This window comes from Haliotis cracherodii, unplaced genomic scaffold (genome assembly GCF_022045235.1).
Source record: "Haliotis cracherodii isolate W230 unplaced genomic scaffold, xgHalCrac1.p SCAF_4, whole genome shotgun sequence".
NCBI classification, from domain to species: Eukaryota; Metazoa; Mollusca; class Gastropoda; order Lepetellida; family Haliotidae; genus Haliotis; species Haliotis cracherodii.
Window position 1 is genome coordinate 14,965,890 of NW_027266297.1, and position 20,334 is coordinate 14,986,223.

The following is a 20,334-nucleotide window of genomic DNA, read 5'->3' on the forward strand; positions in this document are numbered from 1 at the left end:
GGGAATGATGCTCTGTCATAGACCTCGGGGTGGGGAATGATGCCTTGTCATAGACCTAGGGTTGGGCAATGATGCCCTGTCATAGACCTAGGGGTGGAAAATGATTCCCTGTCATAGACCTAGGGGTGGGAAATGATGCCCTGTCAAAGACCTAGGGGTGGGGAATGATGCCCTGTCATAGACCTAGGGGTGGGAAATGATGCCCTGTCAAAGACCTAGGGGTGGGAAATGATGCCCTGTCATAGACCTAGGGGTGCGAAATGATGCTCTGTCATAGACCTCGGGGTGTGGAATGATGCTCTGTCATAGACCTCGGGGTGGGGAATGATGCCTTGTCATAGACCTAGGGGTGTGGAATGATGCTCTGTCATAGACCTCGGGGTGTGGAATGATGCTCTGTCATAGACCTCGGGGTGGGGAATGATGCCTTGTCATAGACCTAGGGTTGGGCAATGATGCCCTGTCATAGACCTAGGGGTGGAAAATGATTCCCTGTCATAGACCTAGGGGTGGGAAATGATGCCCTGTCAAAGACCTAGGGGTGGGGAATGATGCCCTGTCATAGACCTAGGGGTGGGAAATGATGCCCTGTCAAAGACCTAGGGGTGGGAAATGATGCCCTGTCATAGACCTAGGGGTGCGAAATGATGCCCTGTCATAGACCTTGGGGTGGGGAATGATGCCCTGTCAAAGACCTAGGGATGGAGAATGATGCCCTGTCAAAGACCTAGGGGTGGGGGATGATGCCCTGCCATAGACCTCGGGGTGGGGAATGATGCCTTGTCATAGACCTAGGGGTGGGAAATGATGCCCTGTTATAGACCTAGAGGTGGGGAATGATGCCCTGTCATAGACCTAGGGGTGGGAAATGATGCCCTGTCATAGACCTAGGGGTGGGGAATGATGCCCTGTCATAGACCTAGGGATGGGGAATGATGCCCTGTCAAAGACCTAGGGGTGGGGGATGATGCCCTGTCATAGACCTCGGGGTGGGAAATGATGCCTTGTCATAGACCTAGGGTTGGGCAATGATGCTCTGTCATAGACCTAGGGATGGGGAATGATGCCCTGTCAAAGACCTAGGGGTGGGGAATGATGCCCTGTCATAGACCTAGGGGTGGGGAATGATGCCCTGTCATAGACCTAGGGGTGGGAAATGATGCCCTGTCATAGACCTCGGGGTGGGGAATGATGCCCTGTCATAGACCTAGGGGTGGGAAATGATGCCCTGTCATAGACCTAGGGGTGCGAAATGATGCCCTGTCATAGACCTTGGGGTGGGGAATGATGCCCTGTCAAAGACCTAGGGATGGAGAATGATGCCCTGTCAAAGACCTAGGGGTGGGGGATGATGCCCTGTCATAGACCTCGGGGTGGGGAATGATGCCTTGTCATAGACCTAGGGGTGGGAAATGATGACCTGTCATAGACCTAGAGGTGGGGAATGATGCCCTGTCATAGACCTAGGGGTGGGAAATGATGCCCTGTCATAGACCTAGGGGTGGGGAATGATGCCCTGTCATAGACCTAGGGGTGGGGAATGATGCCCTGTCAAAGACTTAGGGGTGGGGGATGATGCCCTGTCATAGACCTCGGGGTGGGAAATGATGCCTTGTCATAGACCTAGGGTTGGGCAATGATGCCCTGTCATAGACCTAGGGATGGGGAATGATGCCCTGTCAAAGACCTAGGGGTGGGGAATGATGCCCTGTCATAGACCTAGGGGTGGGGAATGATGCCCTGTCATAGACCTAGGGGTGGGAAATGATGCCCTGTCATAGACCTCGGGGTGGGGAATGGTGCCCCTTCATAGACCTTGGGGTGGGGAATGATGCCCCGTCATAGACCTCGGGGTGGGGAATGATGCCCCGTCATAGACCTTGGGGTGGGGAATGATCCTGTGTCCCGTCATAGACCTTGGGGTGGGGAATGATGTCCCGTCATAGACCTTGGGGTGGGGAATGATGTCCCGTCATAGATCTCAGGGATGGGGAATGATGCCCTGGCATAGACATAGATGCCCCATATTCATACTAACGGGCAGGTATCTAAAATATAAAATCCCATGCTATTTTTCTACTACTAGCTATTTTTATTAGGACAATTTATAATATGGTGCTGTTGAGATGCAGTGAATCTACAGCTTTGATGATAAATATTGTTGAATAAAACATATATTATGATTCATATATGAGCTTTTATTCCATAATTTTGTACTTCAGAAATCAGCTGCGAGCTACCACCGATCTCTGAGAACACCCGCATCTCCAACCCATTAGATACATACCGACCTAAAACTGTGGTTGAGTTTGAATGTACTCCAGGCAACCGCCTCCTAACGCCACACAATGCCGTCAGATGTCAGTCAGACGGTACCTGGGACAAGAGCGTCCCTTCATGCGACCCAGTATACTGCGGAACTCCGCCTAATATAGACAATGGTGGACCATCGTCAGCACCAGATCAGTCATTTGTTGGAGCTCTTATCAACTACGAGTGCGACTATGGAAATGACTTTGCCGCAGATTCAAAACAGAGAATCAGCTGTCAGCCATCTGGAGAATGGGGTGTCAGTTTGCCGGTGTGTGAGATCATCGTCTGTCCGGATCCACCTGTTGTTGCGCATGCGCAGCATTTCGGCGACACTTTTGAGTTTCTGTCACTGATAGAGTATATTTGTGATGACGGGTACCAGCACAGTGAAGACGATACTATTGAATGTCTCGAGGGCGGACAGTGGAGTGGTGAGGTGAATTGCGAGCCTGTCAATTGTGGAGAGCCGAATGAAATTCGCAATGGCGAAATCGTTGGTGATGACTTCTATTTAAACAGCGCCGTTAACTACGAATGTGACAGTGGATTTAAACTTAAAGGAAACAAAAGACGTCTTTGTTTGACCAACTCCTCTTGGAGCGGAGCAGCCCCTGTCTGTAAGCCTCTTGTGTGCGGGAAACCTGCCAAGCTTGAAAACGGCCGAGTCACAGCTGTGGCTATCACGTATGGAAGTGTCGCTACGTTTCAGTGTGATGAAGGGTATATTATTAATGGCGCCACTGAGATGACATGCCAGGAAGATGGCACTTGGTCCAATACACTTCCAGTGTGCGATCCTCAAGAATGTCCTCCTCCTGTAGACATTGACTATGGTTACTTCCGACTGGTTGGAAGGAGCACTTTTGGACAAACGGTCACTTATTTTTGCAATGATGGGTTTGATTTGTTAGGGGAGGCAGACTTGACCTGTACCAGTAATGGACGCTGGTCAGTAGAGGCTCCTACTTGTCAGACTGTTGAGTGTCCTCAGCCAGAGGCAGTTGAAGATGGAAGCGTGAACATCCTCGGCGTGACATACACGAGTAAAGTGGAATACACCTGTGACGAAGGGTATGAATTGTTGGGGGAAACTGTGCGGACATGTCAAGCGGACAAAACATGGACAGATCAAGCACCCGTCTGCAGCCCTCTTAAATGTAGGCCTCCTCAGAATGTGGCCAATGGAGCTCTCCATTACAAAGATCTGAAACTGTGGTCAATAGTAAGATATACGTGCGACTCTGGGTACCAACTCGTCGGTTTAGAAGTCCGAAGATGTCAGGCCGATCTTTCATGGGAAGGGGCTGAGCCGACATGCAATCCTATTCACTGTGCAGGTCTGACAGTCATCGCGTATGGAGTTCTGAACACCACTGAGACTGTGTATCAGACAGTCGTGTCCTACTCATGCAACGAAGGCTATATCTTAAAGGGGGAAGTTCTCAGAACTTGTTCTGCATCCAAAGTATGGACTGGCGAAGAACCAGTTTGCACACCTGTTGCATGTAACGAGCCGGGAGCTGTTACATCTAACGGTCGCATGCTGGGGAATAACTTCACGTACGGGGCCATGATATCCTACGTGTGTGATGAGGGTTATAACCTTGTAGGGTCACAGAACAGGTCATGTGAGGCCAATGGGGAATGGGATGCATCTATTCCTATTTGTGAAATTGTTGAGTGCCCAAGGCCAAAGCTAGCAGATGGGCGTGCATCAAGCTTTCAACGTGAATTCAACACTGTCATTGATTTTTCATGCAAGCGAGGATTCCGTCTTGAAGGACCCTCCCAAAGAACGTGTCTCTCCAGTGGTCAGTGGAGCGGGGATGACCCGATTTGTATTAAGATTGTCTGTCCGACACCAGCACAGCTGACTTCAGGAAGAGTGACTTTGTCACCTAATGGCCTTAAAGCAACGTATGAATGCTTTGAAGGATATGTTCTTAATGGGGCCACAGAACGCTCATGTCTGGAGAGCGGTACCTGGAGCTTGACCGAACCTGTGTGTGATAGAATTACATGTGATGACCTTTCAGCATACACTTTCGAACATGGGCAAGTCATTATGGCGGGGTTGGAATATGGTTCATATGCTTCTTTTGAGTGTGACATAGGGTACATCCTTGACGGGGAAAGGAAAATTCAGTGTACCTTACAAGGAAGATGGTCGTCAGAAGTTCCAATATGTAGAATAGTATCATGTGGGCCACCAGGTGCTTTTGTCAATGGAGAAATAACCGGCTCTGTGTATACGTATGGGTCAACCACATCCTACACCTGCATCAGAGGATTTGAACTAAAAGGAACAGCTGAGAGAACGTGCGGGGCAGATGGACTTTGGGTACCATCAACTCCAAGGTGTCATTCTATTGTCTGTCCAGACTTACCAGATATTGACTATGGAAGAACTATCATGCAGTCAAACACGCTTGATGGTTTAGTGAGATACAGCTGCCAACCGAGCTTCGTCCTTCGTGGAGAATCATCACGAACATGCTTAGACACTGGTGAATGGTCAGGCTCGGCTCCTTCGTGCGTGATGCTAGAGTGTCCAAGTCCACCTGAATTGGAAAATGGTCGTGTGGTTGGTGATAGCTATGCTTTAGGAAGGATCCTTCAGTATATATGCAATGAAGGTTATGAGCTGGACGGGGTAGGGATGAATCAGTGCCTACCAACTCTATCATGGCTGAGTCTGCACCCAACTTGCAACAAGGTCCAGTGTCCACCACCAGAAGCTCCTGTGAATGGACAGATGTCAGGGGATAGCTTTACGTACGGTGATACGCTGCTATTTTCCTGTCACACTGGATATATACTGACTGGAGAAGCATCTGCCTCTTGCCAACCGGATGCTACCTGGACAATAGAAATACCAACCTGCGAGCCAGTTCCTTGTGGAGAACCTCCTCAGGTTCCCAATGCTGTGGTAAATCTGGAAAATGGAACAGTGTTTGGGTCTGCAGTGTCACTTGAATGTGTAATTGGCTACAATCCTATAGGAGATGCCCAGGTACAATGTCAGAGTGATGGTTCGTGGACGTCATCTTCCTTCCGATGTGAGATTGTATCCTGCCCAGCTCCACCACCAACTGAGCATCTAACGGTGGAGGGCACTTACACATTTGGAAGTCAATTGAATTTTAGATGTGAGGTTGGATATGAACTTATTGGAATTGCTTCAACCTGTCGCTGCAGACCAGACGGGTCATGGGATTCACCTTTCCCAACATGTCAGATAATTTCTTGTCCTCAGCCTGGAGCATTTGATCATGGAACTATATCCGAGTCGGACAACACGTATCAGAGCCAGCTTGTGTACACATGTGATCAAGGTTTTGAAATAATTGGAGAAGAAACAAGAGAATGCCAGGAAGACAGAACATGGTCGGGACAAACACCGATGTGTATTCTCATCCGATGCCAAAATCCACAAACCACTATTCCAAACGGAAGGCTGATATACCCCAAAGTAAGCTACAGTTACAACGACGAAGCATCCTACGTTTGCAACGATGGCTATGAAATGATTGGAAATGAGAGGATCAGATGTTTAGCCACTAAAGCCTGGAGCAGCAACCCACCATCGTGCACCAAGATCGTCTGTCCAAGACCAGGAAACGTTGAACACGGTAATGTTGTAGCCACGGATGAAGTCTTAACTTACACGTGTGACGATGGATATGACCTGATGGGATCACGGTCTCGAAGATGTCTCAACACAGGATTGTGGGACACGGATGCTCCAGCTTGTCTTCCTGTTCATTGTCCTTCTCCCGTGCCTATCAACCATGGACAGATTGAAGGCGGTGAGTTTTTATACGGACAGAGCATCACATACACTTGTGATGAAGGATTCCTGTTAGTTGGAAGTGGGGTCAGACGCTGCTTGGCAACAGGGTTTTGGGAGACAGAGAGTCCGTTCTGTGACAGGGCGACATGTGGGACGCCAAGGCCACCCCAGCACGGAATGGTATCAGGAGCATCCTACCTCTTTGAGGATGTTGTGGAGTACTCATGTGATTTCGGCTATCTGTTGGTGGGGGAGAATAGACACGTGTGTGAAGCAAACGGAAAATGGAGTGCGGAAGTACCCTTCTGTGAAATAATTGTTTGTGAATCACCACCCGAGGTATTAAACAGTCTATTTACATTGAGCTCGGACATTGGCCAGTATTCCGTGGGGGTCACCATCACCTACACATGCAACGCTGGGTATGAGATTGACGGTGCCTCCACGCTGCGTTGCCTGGAGAGCAGAAGCTGGTCTGACAGTCCTCCTCAGTGCAGTTTAGTATCCTGTTCTTCCATAGACTACATTGAGAATGGCCTGGTTGTTGGCACTGAGTATACATACGAGTCAACATTGAGATTCCAGTGTAGTCGTGGATATGAGGTCGTTGGTGATGATCTGCTCGTGTGTCAGGAACATGGCAGTTGGAGCAGTAACACGCCAACTTGTGAACCTGTCTCTTGTGAAGCCCCAGACTCTATCCAATATGGTGGCTTCAGGACACTTAACGGAGGTTCCTCAGAGGGACCGTTTCGATTTAATGACCAAGTGACATACTTCTGTGAAGCTGGATACAATGTCGTAGGAAACGTGCTTAGACAATGTAACGGAGAAGGTGGGTGGACCAACCAGGCCCCAATCTGTTACCCAGTCAACTGCCATGAACCACCCCCTGTACAATTCTCCACAATCATTGGTGACAATTTTGACTTTGGACAAACAGTAACCTACGAGTGTTATCCAGGATATAGACGAGATGGCAATTATGTTTTAGAATGTGGAGCCTCGGGTTCCTGGATAGGAGATGTTCCACTATGTGAAAAGATCGAGTGTGGCCCTCCCGTTGTCTTTGATCATTCATCAGTCACTGTGGAGACTGTGGGCGTAATTCAAGTAGCAAAATATGTTTGCAACTCGGGATATATCCTGCAAGGAGATCCCCGAGCTGTTTGTGACATGGGAACATGGGTGGGTGATGCCAGGCTGGATTGTGTTCCTGTGGACTGTGGGCCTCCTGCACTAGCTGATTATACCTCCATCAGTTACACCTCGACTATCTTACACTCCGTGGCTGATTATGGCTGTGTAACAGGCTACAGCTTGTCTTCAGGAGCACTCAGGCACACCTGTCAAGAAGATGGGACATGGAGCGAACAGGTTCCGGTTTGTAGCAAAGTCTTCTGTGGAATGCCATCAACTAGAACGGATTATACAGGAACGGATTACTACTTTGGGGGAACAATCTCTTTCGTTTGTGCTCCTGGTTATGAACGTGTCGGTCAGGCAGAGTCAACTTGCATGGAGGATGGCTCATGGAGTGGGTCATTTCCTTTCTGTCAGAAAGTCAACTGTGGTGAACCACCTCGAGGTGTAGCCTTCTCTGGATCGGATTTCACGTTTGAAGGAAGGGTTGTGTATGAATGTCCTCTTGGGTACAATATGGAAGGTGAAGCAGAGATTACATGTCAAGCTGACGGAACATGGAGTAGCAGGTCACCGAACTGTTCCAGGGTCACCTGTGGTCAACCACCATCAGGAACACTGTACTCTGGATCGGATTTTACATATGAGGGATCAGTGACATACACCTGTCCTGAAGGATATTATATGGTAGGCAATGCTGTATTAACCTGCCTCATCAGTGGGGTGTGGAGTGGTCTTGCTCCTCGTTGTGAGCGGGTCAGTTGTGGAGAGCCTCCAAGAACTGCTGATTTCAGTGGGTCAGACTTCTTGTTTGGGGGCCGAATAGTGTACACGTGCCCAGAAGGGTACAATATTGATGGAGATGCTGATCTGACTTGTGAAGCAAATGGAGAATGGTCAGGGACAGCGCCATCTTGTCATATTGTTCACTGTGGAAGACCCGAGACAGAGGTGCTGTATGATGAAGGCGAGTTCACGTATGGAGTAACGTTGAGGTTTTATTGTCAGACTGGGTTCACTCTGATTGGGGAATCAGAGGGGGTCTGTCAGGCGGATGGTAGTTGGAGCACCTCGGGACAGATATGCATCAAGGTGAACTGTGGGATCCCGCCAACTGACGCACTGTTTGTGGGGTCCGACTTCAGTTATGGTGGATCCGTGCGGTACTACTGTGAAGAGGGACAGATTCTGATTGGTGAAGAAGAGATCACATGTCAGGAGGATGGAACCTGGAGTGGCGAAGGGCAGACCTGTTCACGTAAGTGTTATATTCGACTTATACGCAGGTGCGTGCCCTGAACATGAGTTTTACTCTTTGTCATTATTTTTAACATTGTAAAGCCTGAATATGAACGAAAATTTTAAGATTATAAAATTAAATCTTGAAACTTTTAAGCATTATATAAAGTGGTTACTCAAATGTCGAATTGGTTAACGCAAAATAATCTGACAGAAATATTTTAATCATCAGCATTGATGACTCTAATGATGTATCCTCCTATCGAAAGTGTGCAAAAATGATTTATAAAAGTATATTAGCAAATAAGACGTCATTAGATTTATTCATGGTGATTTTCGTAGCAGTGTTTGTAAGAACAGACAAATTGATTTAACCTTGCAGTATATTCATTGAATATTCATTAGAAGCATGAGGAGAGCAAGAATAATTTGTTCCTTGACTAGCCACATGAGGATAGTTGATCCCTAAGGGTGATGGTCATTGTTATGTTCTCAGTGGTGGACTGTGGTCCGATCTCAGTGCCGGCCAATGTCGTGGTCGTGTCCGGAGACCCGGTCAGCGGCACGCACTACAATGACACAATTCAGTTCTCCTGCGGAGATGGGTTCTCCCTCAGCGGGGAGTCTACAATGATCTGTCTCATCTCGGGGCGATGGAGCGGTGAACTACCTGCCTGCAGTATAGGTCAGACAATGTAACTTTTATTTGCTTAACACTGTAAGATATAGATTGTATATACTTTTGTCTATATCTGTTAGTTTAAGTAAGAGATGGCTTTGAAAAATAGATGTTTAGTTCCATTATAGTCTGTCCTACAAACCCTGAAACAAATATATCCAATGGAGCCCATGCAAGTCTATAATATTTGGCAAGTCAAGATTAATGCAGTTTCAGGAATCTCTATAACTATAAGTTAACAACTGTTCATTTTCTGTAAAATATGTTCATTTCAGAGACTAGCTGTTACTTTATTTCCAGTATTATTCTTTTGTGTAACGTCAGATACCTTCACATGGGGCATGGGACCCATGAAGATCTGGGGTAGAAAAGGTCTTCAGCAAACCAATGCTTGCCATAAATCGGCATCAGTCCGGACTAGTACAAGCAGCCACACACACACACACGTGCATGCACGTCGCTATATAAGTGCAATAATCTTGGACGCGACGTTAAACCCAATTGCACCTCACCTCACCTCACCTCACCTCACCTCACCTCACCTCATGCAATGTTACATGTAGCTATACATGTTATATTTGGGATAACACTTTCTTAGTAAAGTACAGATTCCATTACTTTTCTGGGATTCGAATACACACTGCCAGAGTCAGGCATTTAATCGCCAGCACACAAAGTCAGAATCAAAACAAAAGTCCGACAACTGGTAGTCTAGATAACATACTTCGTGTACCCCTCTGACAAGTGTAAATTGACACACCTCCCATGGCCAAAAGCTATGAACACACAATGCCATTTAGAAAGTGGTCAAATGTTACAAATGTTATATTTGGAATAACACTTTCTTAGTAAAGATTCAACCCAGAGCACTAGAATCTGTACTTTACCAAGAAGTGTTATCCAAAGTATAACATGTGTTACACTTTCTAAACGCCATTGTGTGTTCATAGCTATGTTACATGTGTAAACTTTCAGCATTCACCAACCTGTGTGACCTCGCTGTCGATGTGGACCACTCCCGCCCCGTCTCCTCCGGCTACGTACAGGGTGACTCCCTCACAGTGGAGTGTCTGCCGGGGTATGAAGCCGAGGGCCAGATGGAGTCGGTGTGTCAGGAAGGAGGGGCGTGGTCAGTGCCTGCCGGGGAGTGCCGCCGTGAGTACTCACAACTGACCCTTCAAGGTCATATAATGTCAGCTAGCACTATAAATCGGCATCAGTCCGGACTGGTACAAGCAGCAACACACACACACACACACACACACACACACACACACACACACACACACACACACACACACACACACACACACACACACACACACACACACACACACGCACGTCGCTATATAAGTGCAATAATCTTGGACGCAATGTTAAGCCAAATTTCACCACACCTCACCTCATATAATGTCAAGACAGATAGAATCGTCCAGTTTTCAAATGTGGTAAAAAAAGACACTTCAATTTGATTTATTTCCACCCCACTTCCTGACTGATTCTCCTCTAATCTGCTATTTTGTTCTGACAACAAGATCCACAACTTCAGTTAGAAGAACAATTACATGCTACCTGTTTCATATGTAGTTTTCTTTTGATGACTTTATTTGTCCATTGAGGGAGGGAACTCAGGGTTAGAGTCGGTCCCCAGTAACCTATGTTTGTCGACTAACGAGACAATCAAATGGATCGGGTGGTCAGGCAAAAATTGGTTGTGTGTCATTGTACCCGGACAACATAATATTAATCACTGGATTGTCCAATCTCATTAAAATCAGATCTTAGTTCTCACTGCAAAGATCTGAGGACATCCCATTACGGGTCACGTCAGAACGACCTTTCATCCAACCAATCAGAGCGTCGCTTACCAGATCATGAAAGTGACACACGGCATGTGTTTTCTAATCATGCAACCTCGAAATATTTAACAGAAGGTATTCCTAATGACAGTTACGGGTTTCGTGATTATATCCATACAATCTAGGCCATCAGCCATTCCAGAATGTTCTTTTTATCAGTTTTAAAATTTTTAATCGAGAATACGTCAAAATATGCTCGAGAAAGCTGCCTTCTGATTGGCTAATGTCGTTTCTTGTCAGTCATTTCATTGATCGGTCAAAGTTCGCGAAAAGTCCTTCTGACGTGAACCCTAATGGGATTTTATTGAGATTGTGGATTGTCTGCAGCTTGTCAAGCAACAAACAAAACCTCAAAGATTTAAATGTAGAAATGGAGCTCAAGACAGATTGCATATGATCGTGTAGTGATAAAACAAACCATAAAATGTAGTGACATGCTACAGCAAAAACAAAAACAATACCAAAACAAGTATGATGTACGTGCTGCCTGTAGTGCTGTGACTTAACTGTCCAATCTTGCTGAGCACATGTACTTTTGTATCCATTTTAATTTTAACCTCGCGAAAATATTTTAAAGAAATCAATTACAAACGTTTTTGCATATATCGTCGGATCATAGGTTTTCGGACATCATAGGTTTTCGGACGGACATGTTTATTGCTATTACTCGCGCTATAACAGCGATGTGTAATTACTCGCGCTATAACAAGGGTTTTGGTGTCACACAGACAATGTAAATATTCAGATGACGACCTGTTTTTAAGAGAAAGTTTTCTTTCTTAAGTGAATGAGATGTTTTTCAGTTGTTCATGTGATTAGAGAGAAAACTATCAATGTTTCTTAAACCTTCGAAAACCCATAACACGGGAATATATTTTTTAATTTTTCAACCCTCGATTATATGGTTTTTGAACTAACTATTTTTGACCCAAGTCATAAGATTACTTATAGTAACTTTCAGCTTTTTCTTTCCTCAGGTGTTGCTGACTTCTGTCAGCCGAGAGTGGATCTTCCCAACACGGCCGAGATCCGGTCAGGGTATCTGGTGAGGGACAGCGCCACTATAGAATGTGAGGCCGGGTACCAGCCCCAGGGGAACATGATGGCCGTGTGCCTGGAGGGTGGACTGTGGTCAAGGCCAACTGGACACTGTGCCAGTGAGTACCATGGCTGAAACAATACCTGTTCCTGTATTTTTTCAGGTGACAATTGCCTTGCATTTGCATGTGTTTGTGCTGGGTGCCACTACTAGGGCAGGATACGCTCACCTTTCCCAAACACCTGGTATCATCACTATTTGACTGTGATTCATAAACACAAGCTCATGATATTGTCAGAATCATACAATCGACTTTGCTTTCAGCAGTGATTTCTATTGAATATGGAAAGGGTTTTGTTGCGTTTTTAACTGATATACTTTCATAGGAGCATTATCGCCAGTCGTAAATCTAACATTTTCAGATAGTGATATATATGGTCCATGCATCGTCTCAGACCTATGTTCTTCTTAAATGAAGGGATTGCGTAAAATTAGGGTCTGACCAAAACTATTTGCTAATTACTCCATTATCGACGACTAGACCTATATGTTATTGATACACACATTGATTAACATACACACATGACATTAAGGAGCAATCACTCGACCTGGCAAACTGAACTTTTCTTGGCCCTGCTTTCATGCAATCTCTTCAAGGCGTTTGACTGTTATTGTCATCTGTCACAGAAATCTACTGTGGTCGTCCCAAGATCAGAGACATGGTGAACGTGATGCTGATTGGTCGGTCCTATTTCTATGGTGACCACGTCATGTTCATGTGCCGGCCTGGCCTGACCCCAGCTAGGATACCACCCAGGTTGACGTGTGGAGAGACCGGTGATTGGGACGGCGAGATCGGGTGTTCAGGTAAACTGTCACAGTAGTCCAAATAGAGAAACACACACCATATACCAGGAGGTGTTATAAGTTGTGGCAGGATCACTCGGAGTACATGGGGGTTTATGTGTCTTGCGTCTCCCCCGGAGACGAGGGACGCAAAAAAAACAATATACCCCGAGTGATTCTTCTACAACAAGCTTATACCGATATGCTTTAATGTGACATTGTAAAAGAATTAACACAATTAACACAATTAACACAATGTTTTGATAGAAAACAGCTGGTCGATTGAGCTAAGGTTACGTTTAGGCTGTGTCACGTGACTTTCGCTGACTCGGAAAAAGCGTGCGGCTGTTTGCTTCGAAGCGGGGTATAAAGGATTTATTCTGCCTCTCAGAAAACCATGAGTAGGCTGTCTTGCTCATGGCAGGGTATAAGGGATTTATGCTCCTGCTCAGAAATTGATTTCCCTCCAAGGCGTGCTACAATGTATTTTATCAAGATCACATGGACCAATCAGATCTCATCATTCTGACATGGAGGTATGATAAGTGGAATTAGGGTGTGGCTATCTGGGTAGCCAGAATGCACAGTCGGGATTGAACAGTTTAGGACTTCAGTTGCGTTGCAGCAGGTTTAAAGAGGGAGAAATCCTGTTAAAAACCTCGTGGTTTCGGGGGTAGAATTGGTTCCTGGTATCCCATGAGACTATGAGCTGACTCAAGACAATCTGGTGATCAGGCTCCGTAACATCACGCAATATTGGCGTGGATCACTGGGTCATCTAGATCTGTTGTGAGGTTGATATTTGGCCCCAAGCAAGGTTGGAGTCCATGAAAAATCCCTGACTGAACTCATATTAAGTTTAGTTTGTTAGACCCGGCCGACATTATAGTCTGGTCATTTGTTCCTTTGGTATCTGAGATTACAAGGGGAAGCTTGGGTTTGTAAAACTAATGGTATTCAAACGTAATTATCTACTGCAGCTGACCCAGGTCTTAAGTAAGACAAGGACGCCATTGGCCCAGTCATCCAAGTTTCGGAGTTGCGTTCCTTAGATTCGTCAGGAACCTATGACCATGGTTCAAATCTCAGATATGCCCTGATCATGTTTCTAGTTTTGTCAGCAGCATCTCGTGATTGTGGGTTTTCGGGAAAGTAGTAAACTGTAAGACCTGCATCCCTTTGAGCTTTTTTCCTCCATATCAAACTGACAGGCTGTCACATAACTGAAATACTGTCAAAGCGGTCATAAACTCCATCAACTTGCACCTTAAGTTGAACCAGACTCGCAGGAACTACATAGTCTATCGTGCCAACCCTAAAACAAATATACCCAGTAAAAGCCTATGCAAGTCTCTGGGCTCCTTTTTATTATATTTCATAACTATGATTTAACCACTGTTTAACCACTGTTAATTTCAGAGACTAGATGTTAGTCTAGGGAACTACGTCGCTATTCAAAGGGATTCTGAGATACAGAGGCGTCTGCAGTCTTCATCCCTATCATACTTCATCAGTGTGCTGAATGACTGCAAAATATACGTGATCTGATTAGACACTACTTTATTTGGTGACCGCCTCCGTGGTCTAGAGGTAGAGCGTCCGCCCGGAGAGCGGAAGGTCCGGTGTTCGATCCTGCAATAATCCTGGACGCGACGTTAAACCCAATTTCACCTTCACCTTTATTTGGTTTCAGCTCAGTGCAAGTTTGAATGTCTTAATGGTGGACGATGCGTTGGCCTCAACAAGTGCAAATGCATGTCAGGATGGGGGGGCATCAGATGTCAAACAGGTAAGTTATACAGTCTCAAATATATTTCATGTGCAAAATATATTTCATGGTCTTTGTGTTTTTGGCATGTTCTGATGCAGTTAATCTGTGTTGAGAAGTGTGTCTATATTTAGCTCAGTATCCATTGAAGGTTATTGATGTTTGTCACCAAAACAAGGTCATGTCATAAGACCAAGGTCACATGAGGTAAAATACCCTCTTGAAATTATTTTATCCCCAACTTATCTTATTATATGCATCATCTAGTTTGGGATTTGGAAGATTGTCGTGATCAATCTGAGGTCACTGTTCAGTTAATTGAAAAACATGGTAACATCACTGTCAGTTTCAAAACACTGTTACCTCTACACGCATGAGCTTTCTATTCAAGTTTGGGGGCACGGGTGGCCCAGTCGTCTAAGGCGCAGGGATTCGCTGTGCAGAGTTGCGTCCCTTGGGCACGCCAGAAACCTGATTGTGGGTTCCAATCCCGGTTCGCCCCGATTATGTTTCTAGGTTTGTCAGCACCATACCTGTGCTCGTGGGTTTCACCGAAGTGGTAAACGTCTGAGACCTGCATCACTTCGGGCTTTCCTCCCACATTAAGCTGGCACGACGCGATATAACTGGAATATTGTTTAAAGCGGCGTTAAACCAACTCACTCACTCACTCACTCTATTCAAGTTTATCTTAACACGTACTAGCACATCAAATTTGTGGTAGCTGTCAAAAGTGAAGTAGTTTACTGTGCAGAGTTGCCTCCCCTAGCTGTCATGATCTGCTTGTGGTGAGTTTAAATCCCAGAGTCTTGGGCTTGCAGACACTGCATTCTTTTATCATGAATCAGTGTGTACCAGACTGTGAAGTCTTGACACCATCCTTGATTGGGTTCACACGAGATCTGTGCCTCTGGGTTTCACCAAATGGTAATTGTCTGCAAAGTCATTTCTCAATCTCATTAAAATCAAATCTTAGTTCTCGCTGCAGCTAAACAAAGATCTGAGGACATTCCATTACGGGTCACGTCAGACCGACTGTTCACAAACTCTGACCGACCAATGGAATTACTGACAAGAAGTCGACATTAGCCAATCAGAAGGCAGCTTTGTCGTGCTTTACGCACTAATTTCAAATTGGTGACTACGCTTCGAAACATATTTTGACAATTTCTCGCTTAAAAATTTGAAACCTGAACAAAAGAACATTCTGGAATGGCTAATATATGGTCTAGATTGTATAGATTCAGTTGTTAAGCCCGTAACTATCGTTCGGAATACCCCGTTTTAAAGTTTTCGAGGCTGCATGATTAGAAATCACATTCCGGTTGTCACTTTCATGATCTGGTAAGCGACGCTCTGATTGGTCGGATGAAAGGTCGTTCTGATGTGACTCCTAACGGTATGTCCTCAGATCTTTGTTTAGCAGCAGCTAGACCTAAGATCTGATTTTAGATCTGATTGAGTCATTTCTTCAACATTAATCCGGGTGATTTCACTGGGAACAGTACCACCCAGATCGGCGGAGCTTCATAGTATTTGATTCTGAATGAGATGAGCACTGTCTGAGGACATGGTCTGTCAATGATTACTGCTTGTCTTGGGGCGGTGGGGTAGCCTAGTGGTTAAAGCGTTGGCTCATCTCCCCGAAGACCTATGTTCGATTCCCCACATGGGTACAATTTGTGAAGCCCATTCTCCGGTGTACCCCATCGTGATATTGCTGGAATATTGCCAAAAGCGATGTTAGACCATACTCACTCACTCACCGCTTGTCTCTACAGCAATCTGCATCCTGCCGTGTCTGAATGGCGGCACCTGTGCGGCTCCCTACAGGTGTGGCTGTCCACAAGGCTACGAGGGCACAAGATGTCATAGAGGTAACACTCTGCAGGGGGAGCACCTTGTGGGGCTTCTACCCTCATGGCGCTGATCATTGCTAATAATATTAATCATTCACATTGAAATGCAGAATTATACTCTCATTTTTAAAATTTATCACACATATTATTATCGATGCAATAGCCTTGGAATTCTGGAATTCTGTTCGGAAAATCTGTAGACAATCATGGCTGCAAATTATTTTGCATCAGATGATAAATTGGGTGGTTACACAAACATTGTATTCATACAACATTATATTAATACAAGGTTTCTTATGCTACTTCTTTGAGTGAAATTTCATCTTTAGAAATGACATTATACAGTACAGAAATGCCTACTTTGTGTTTTTGTATGGTAAATATCACATATTATGAAAAAACATGTATTATGCTAGCCAAATTTCGCTTAATACAATTTTTATTCCTAATTTATGATATTTATGATATGAAAACCAACTGGGCTAACAATCTCTATTAATGCATCACTGAATCTCTCGTAACATCTAAAAGATGCAAGCAGAAACAGATATGGACATGTTGCATTACTAAATGAAATGATCAGTAGAAATATTATGTCAACTCTCTTGTTTCAGCAATCTGCTCCCAGCCATGTCAAAATGGAGGCAGGTGTTTGTACCCGAATCGGTGCCAGTGCACTTCAGGATTTTTACCACCGTTTTGTGAGACGTAAGAGCACAATCATGACTTTACTTCATTGAAATCAAACAATCCATTGAATAGTAGGACACTCCACCAACGACTGTAATGTTTTGTTATCCAGTGTGTTCCAGGGGGTCAGTATTTGTGGATTGTTGAGTGCTTCTACCTAGATTTTCAAACTGTTTGTTCCTGCTGAGGAATTGTTTCTTGTAAGAGGCAACTTTATGGTCAGGCTTGGTGTGTTAGTTTATTGCATACGCCGATGATATGTATTGTTGTCATAATATCAATCACTGGATTGTCTGGCCAGATAAGAATTTGTTCAGGGTGCTTTCAAATAGCAGGATTATTGTCAAGTGCAGCATTAAGCAACAAACAAGTTATATGCGGAGAACTGGTTACACCTGAAGATTGTCAACTTCAGAAAAGAATTGTAATCCTAACTCATAAGTTTAAAGGGCAAGTAAAGTCAACCTAGCAACCTAGCAGATTTGTTACTTTGGGGGCATACTTAATAAAATATGCTTGACCAAAAGTAGATTTGAAAAACTGAAAAAGCATAAAACAGATGATAAAAAACTCATAGGTGAAATTGTTCCCGAAACAAAAAAATCCTCCATTGGGATTCCCCTTCTTGGAGGTTAAAACGGGTTCCCTGTGTTTGATGCGCTGTTCAATTTCAATGCTCAGGCCGATACCCAGTCTGCATGCTTCTGCCTTGGGTTTTGTGAATCATCGTCTTGTCTGCTCATCCATTTGATTTCCCTGTCCACCACTTATGTCACTTCAGTAACAACACTGAAGATGCCTTCAGTTGTTTACTCAGGGGATTAATCCCTGACAGGCATTTATTGTGTGGAATAGGGAATAGGGCTGCTGGGGTTTTACTGCCCCTGAAGGGTGTTTGTAATAAAACTCTAATTACCGATGTTTAATTGTTATCTTAATTATTCACAATGACAAGATCAAGGGTCGTTTCACACATTCATCAAAGTATGCAATGTTTGTAGGATTAACAGAAATAGCAGGAAAAGTATACGTAATGACTAAGAATCACAACATGGATAAATACGGCAAACGTAACAGCCAATGAAAACAGTTGTCACCACTGGGCTGGTAGCTTTTGGCCACGCCCCATATAGTTTAGTTTTTTAACCGGATTATGCAGCGTGTTATTGCATCACTTTGCGAAATACGCATCAGTCGGAAAGCGCACGTTAAATCTCCAAAGTAAGTAAGTAAGCGTGTTATTGCATCACTTTCACTTGGACATTTAATACTTTCTATGAATATTATGAAATTTTTCTCACTGACTAAGGGGGTTGTCGGGTAGCCTAGTGGTTAAAGCGTTCGCTCGTCACGCCGAAGACCCGGGTTCGATTCCCGACATGGGTAATGTGTGTCAAGCCCATTTTTTGTGTCCCCCGCCGTGATATTGCTGGAATATTGCTAAAAGCGGCGTAAAACCATGCTCACTCATTCACTCTCATTGACTAAATGTATCTTGAAAAATTAAAATTTGCAAAAAAATCACAATCAATTTTTTCAATTTACTTGACCTTTGAAGGGACACTGCCTACAAAATGTTGAACTCAAGATGAAGATATAAATGTTCTGTAATATTTGTTGGGTTGTTTTTTTCAGAAAAAGAATTGACAGGGTAAACAAAGGGTAATGGTCAGTGAGACTGGATATGTTGTACTGGACACAGGCAGACATGTCCAGTGAGCGATGCACTGGTCACAGGCAGACATCTCCGTCGGGGATGTTGTAATGGACACAGGCCAGTCTATCCTAACTTTCTCCGGGAGATCTCTGAAGATTTCAACTAGCACTGTCTGTACATTATAACGCAAGACAATAAAATCCCCATTTTCCCACGAGAAGTTGTTTGTTTTTAAAAATTACTACCTGTTTTCTTCTTTATAAAAAGGTTATTTATTATAATGGGTGTGTGTGGGAGGTTGGTGACTTTTTCATAAGACCATAATAATACCACATATCAATTCAGGGGCAAGACATTGTTAAATATTAGATGACAAACTCTTCAATGCATCAAACTGAAGAAGTATTGATATTAAAATATAAACAATACGATTAATGTCACACGCAAGTATTTAGTTGACCTGACCTGTGATAACATCATCAGGTTTAAAAAAATATTCTTTTCAAGACACAAGCTCAAAAAAAAAGTATGATCAAAAAAAATTGGTATCAATTCATTATGACCTTAGTCAAACAGTGCCTTGAATGCTATTGTACCCCCCCCCCCCCCCCCAACTCCTTCACACAATGTTCACCAGTGTTGTCATGGTTGTAGTCTGGATTCATCGGTCAACACTTGTTGTCTGTATTCATATTAACTAATATTTTTAGTTTTTACTTGTACTTATAAGCAATGATAATACATAATATTGGTGTTTTAACCACATTGTGTTTTCTACATAGGTGCAGGTGAAGTGTACGCCAGACTGCTTGATGTAGTAGACCCATAGGTAGATGTATCAGGGAGTGAAACTAGATTGACACAAGTGTTTCATGCAAAACATTAACATATTTCTCTTATTAGGCGTGTACATATACCTTGCTTACAACTTGATTTTGTGACTGACAAATGACTCAAATGTATCTGCATGTTTCCAAATATAAATAAAAAGCCTGTACAAGTATTATGTCTTTCCTTGTGATTTGAAGAAGTTCTTGGCAAAGGACTTCCCATCCCCCCATCACCAGTACAATGTGCTGCCTATATGTAAGGTGAGTGAGTGAGTGAGGTTTTACGCCGCTTTTAGCAATATTCCAGCAATATCACGGCGGGGGACACCAGAAATGGGCTTCACACATTGTACCCATGTCGGGAATCGAACCCGGGTCTTCAGCGTGACGAGCGAAAGCTTTAACCACTAGGCTACCTGACTGCTCACATGTAAGGTGAAATAGGGTTTAACATTGTGTTCAAGATCATTGCACTAACATACAGATGTGCATGCACGTGTGTGTCTGTGTTCTAGTCCAGACTTTTGCTGGTTTTATAGTGCTAACCCACTGAGATACCGTGCCACAGTTTAACATGAATATCAACTCAGACACAGTATAATGACTCCAAGCCGACCAT

At 44.4% G+C, this 20,334-nt stretch overlaps 1 protein-coding gene across 1 annotated transcript in view; it reads left to right on the forward strand.

The window, feature by feature from the left end:
• The window catches only part of LOC139479922 (sushi, von Willebrand factor type A, EGF and pentraxin domain-containing protein 1-like), a 74,313-nt gene extending 54,433 nt beyond the window's left edge, over positions 1-19,880 (forward strand). Inside the window, exons 28-36 of the mRNA XM_071262845.1 lie at positions 2,223-8,507; positions 8,985-9,173; positions 10,143-10,322; positions 12,004-12,183; positions 12,753-12,932; positions 14,605-14,700; positions 16,461-16,556; positions 17,153-17,246; positions 18,864-19,880. Of these exons, the coding sequence (XP_071118946.1) occupies positions 2,223-8,507; positions 8,985-9,173; positions 10,143-10,322; positions 12,004-12,183; positions 12,753-12,932; positions 14,605-14,700; positions 16,461-16,556; positions 17,153-17,246; positions 18,864-18,894 (7,331 nt within the window). The 3' untranslated portion in view covers positions 18,895-19,880. The remainder of the gene's footprint in view (positions 1-2,222; positions 8,508-8,984; positions 9,174-10,142; positions 10,323-12,003; positions 12,184-12,752; positions 12,933-14,604; positions 14,701-16,460; positions 16,557-17,152; positions 17,247-18,863) is intronic.
• The last annotated feature ends 454 nt before the right edge of the window (positions 19,881-20,334 follow it).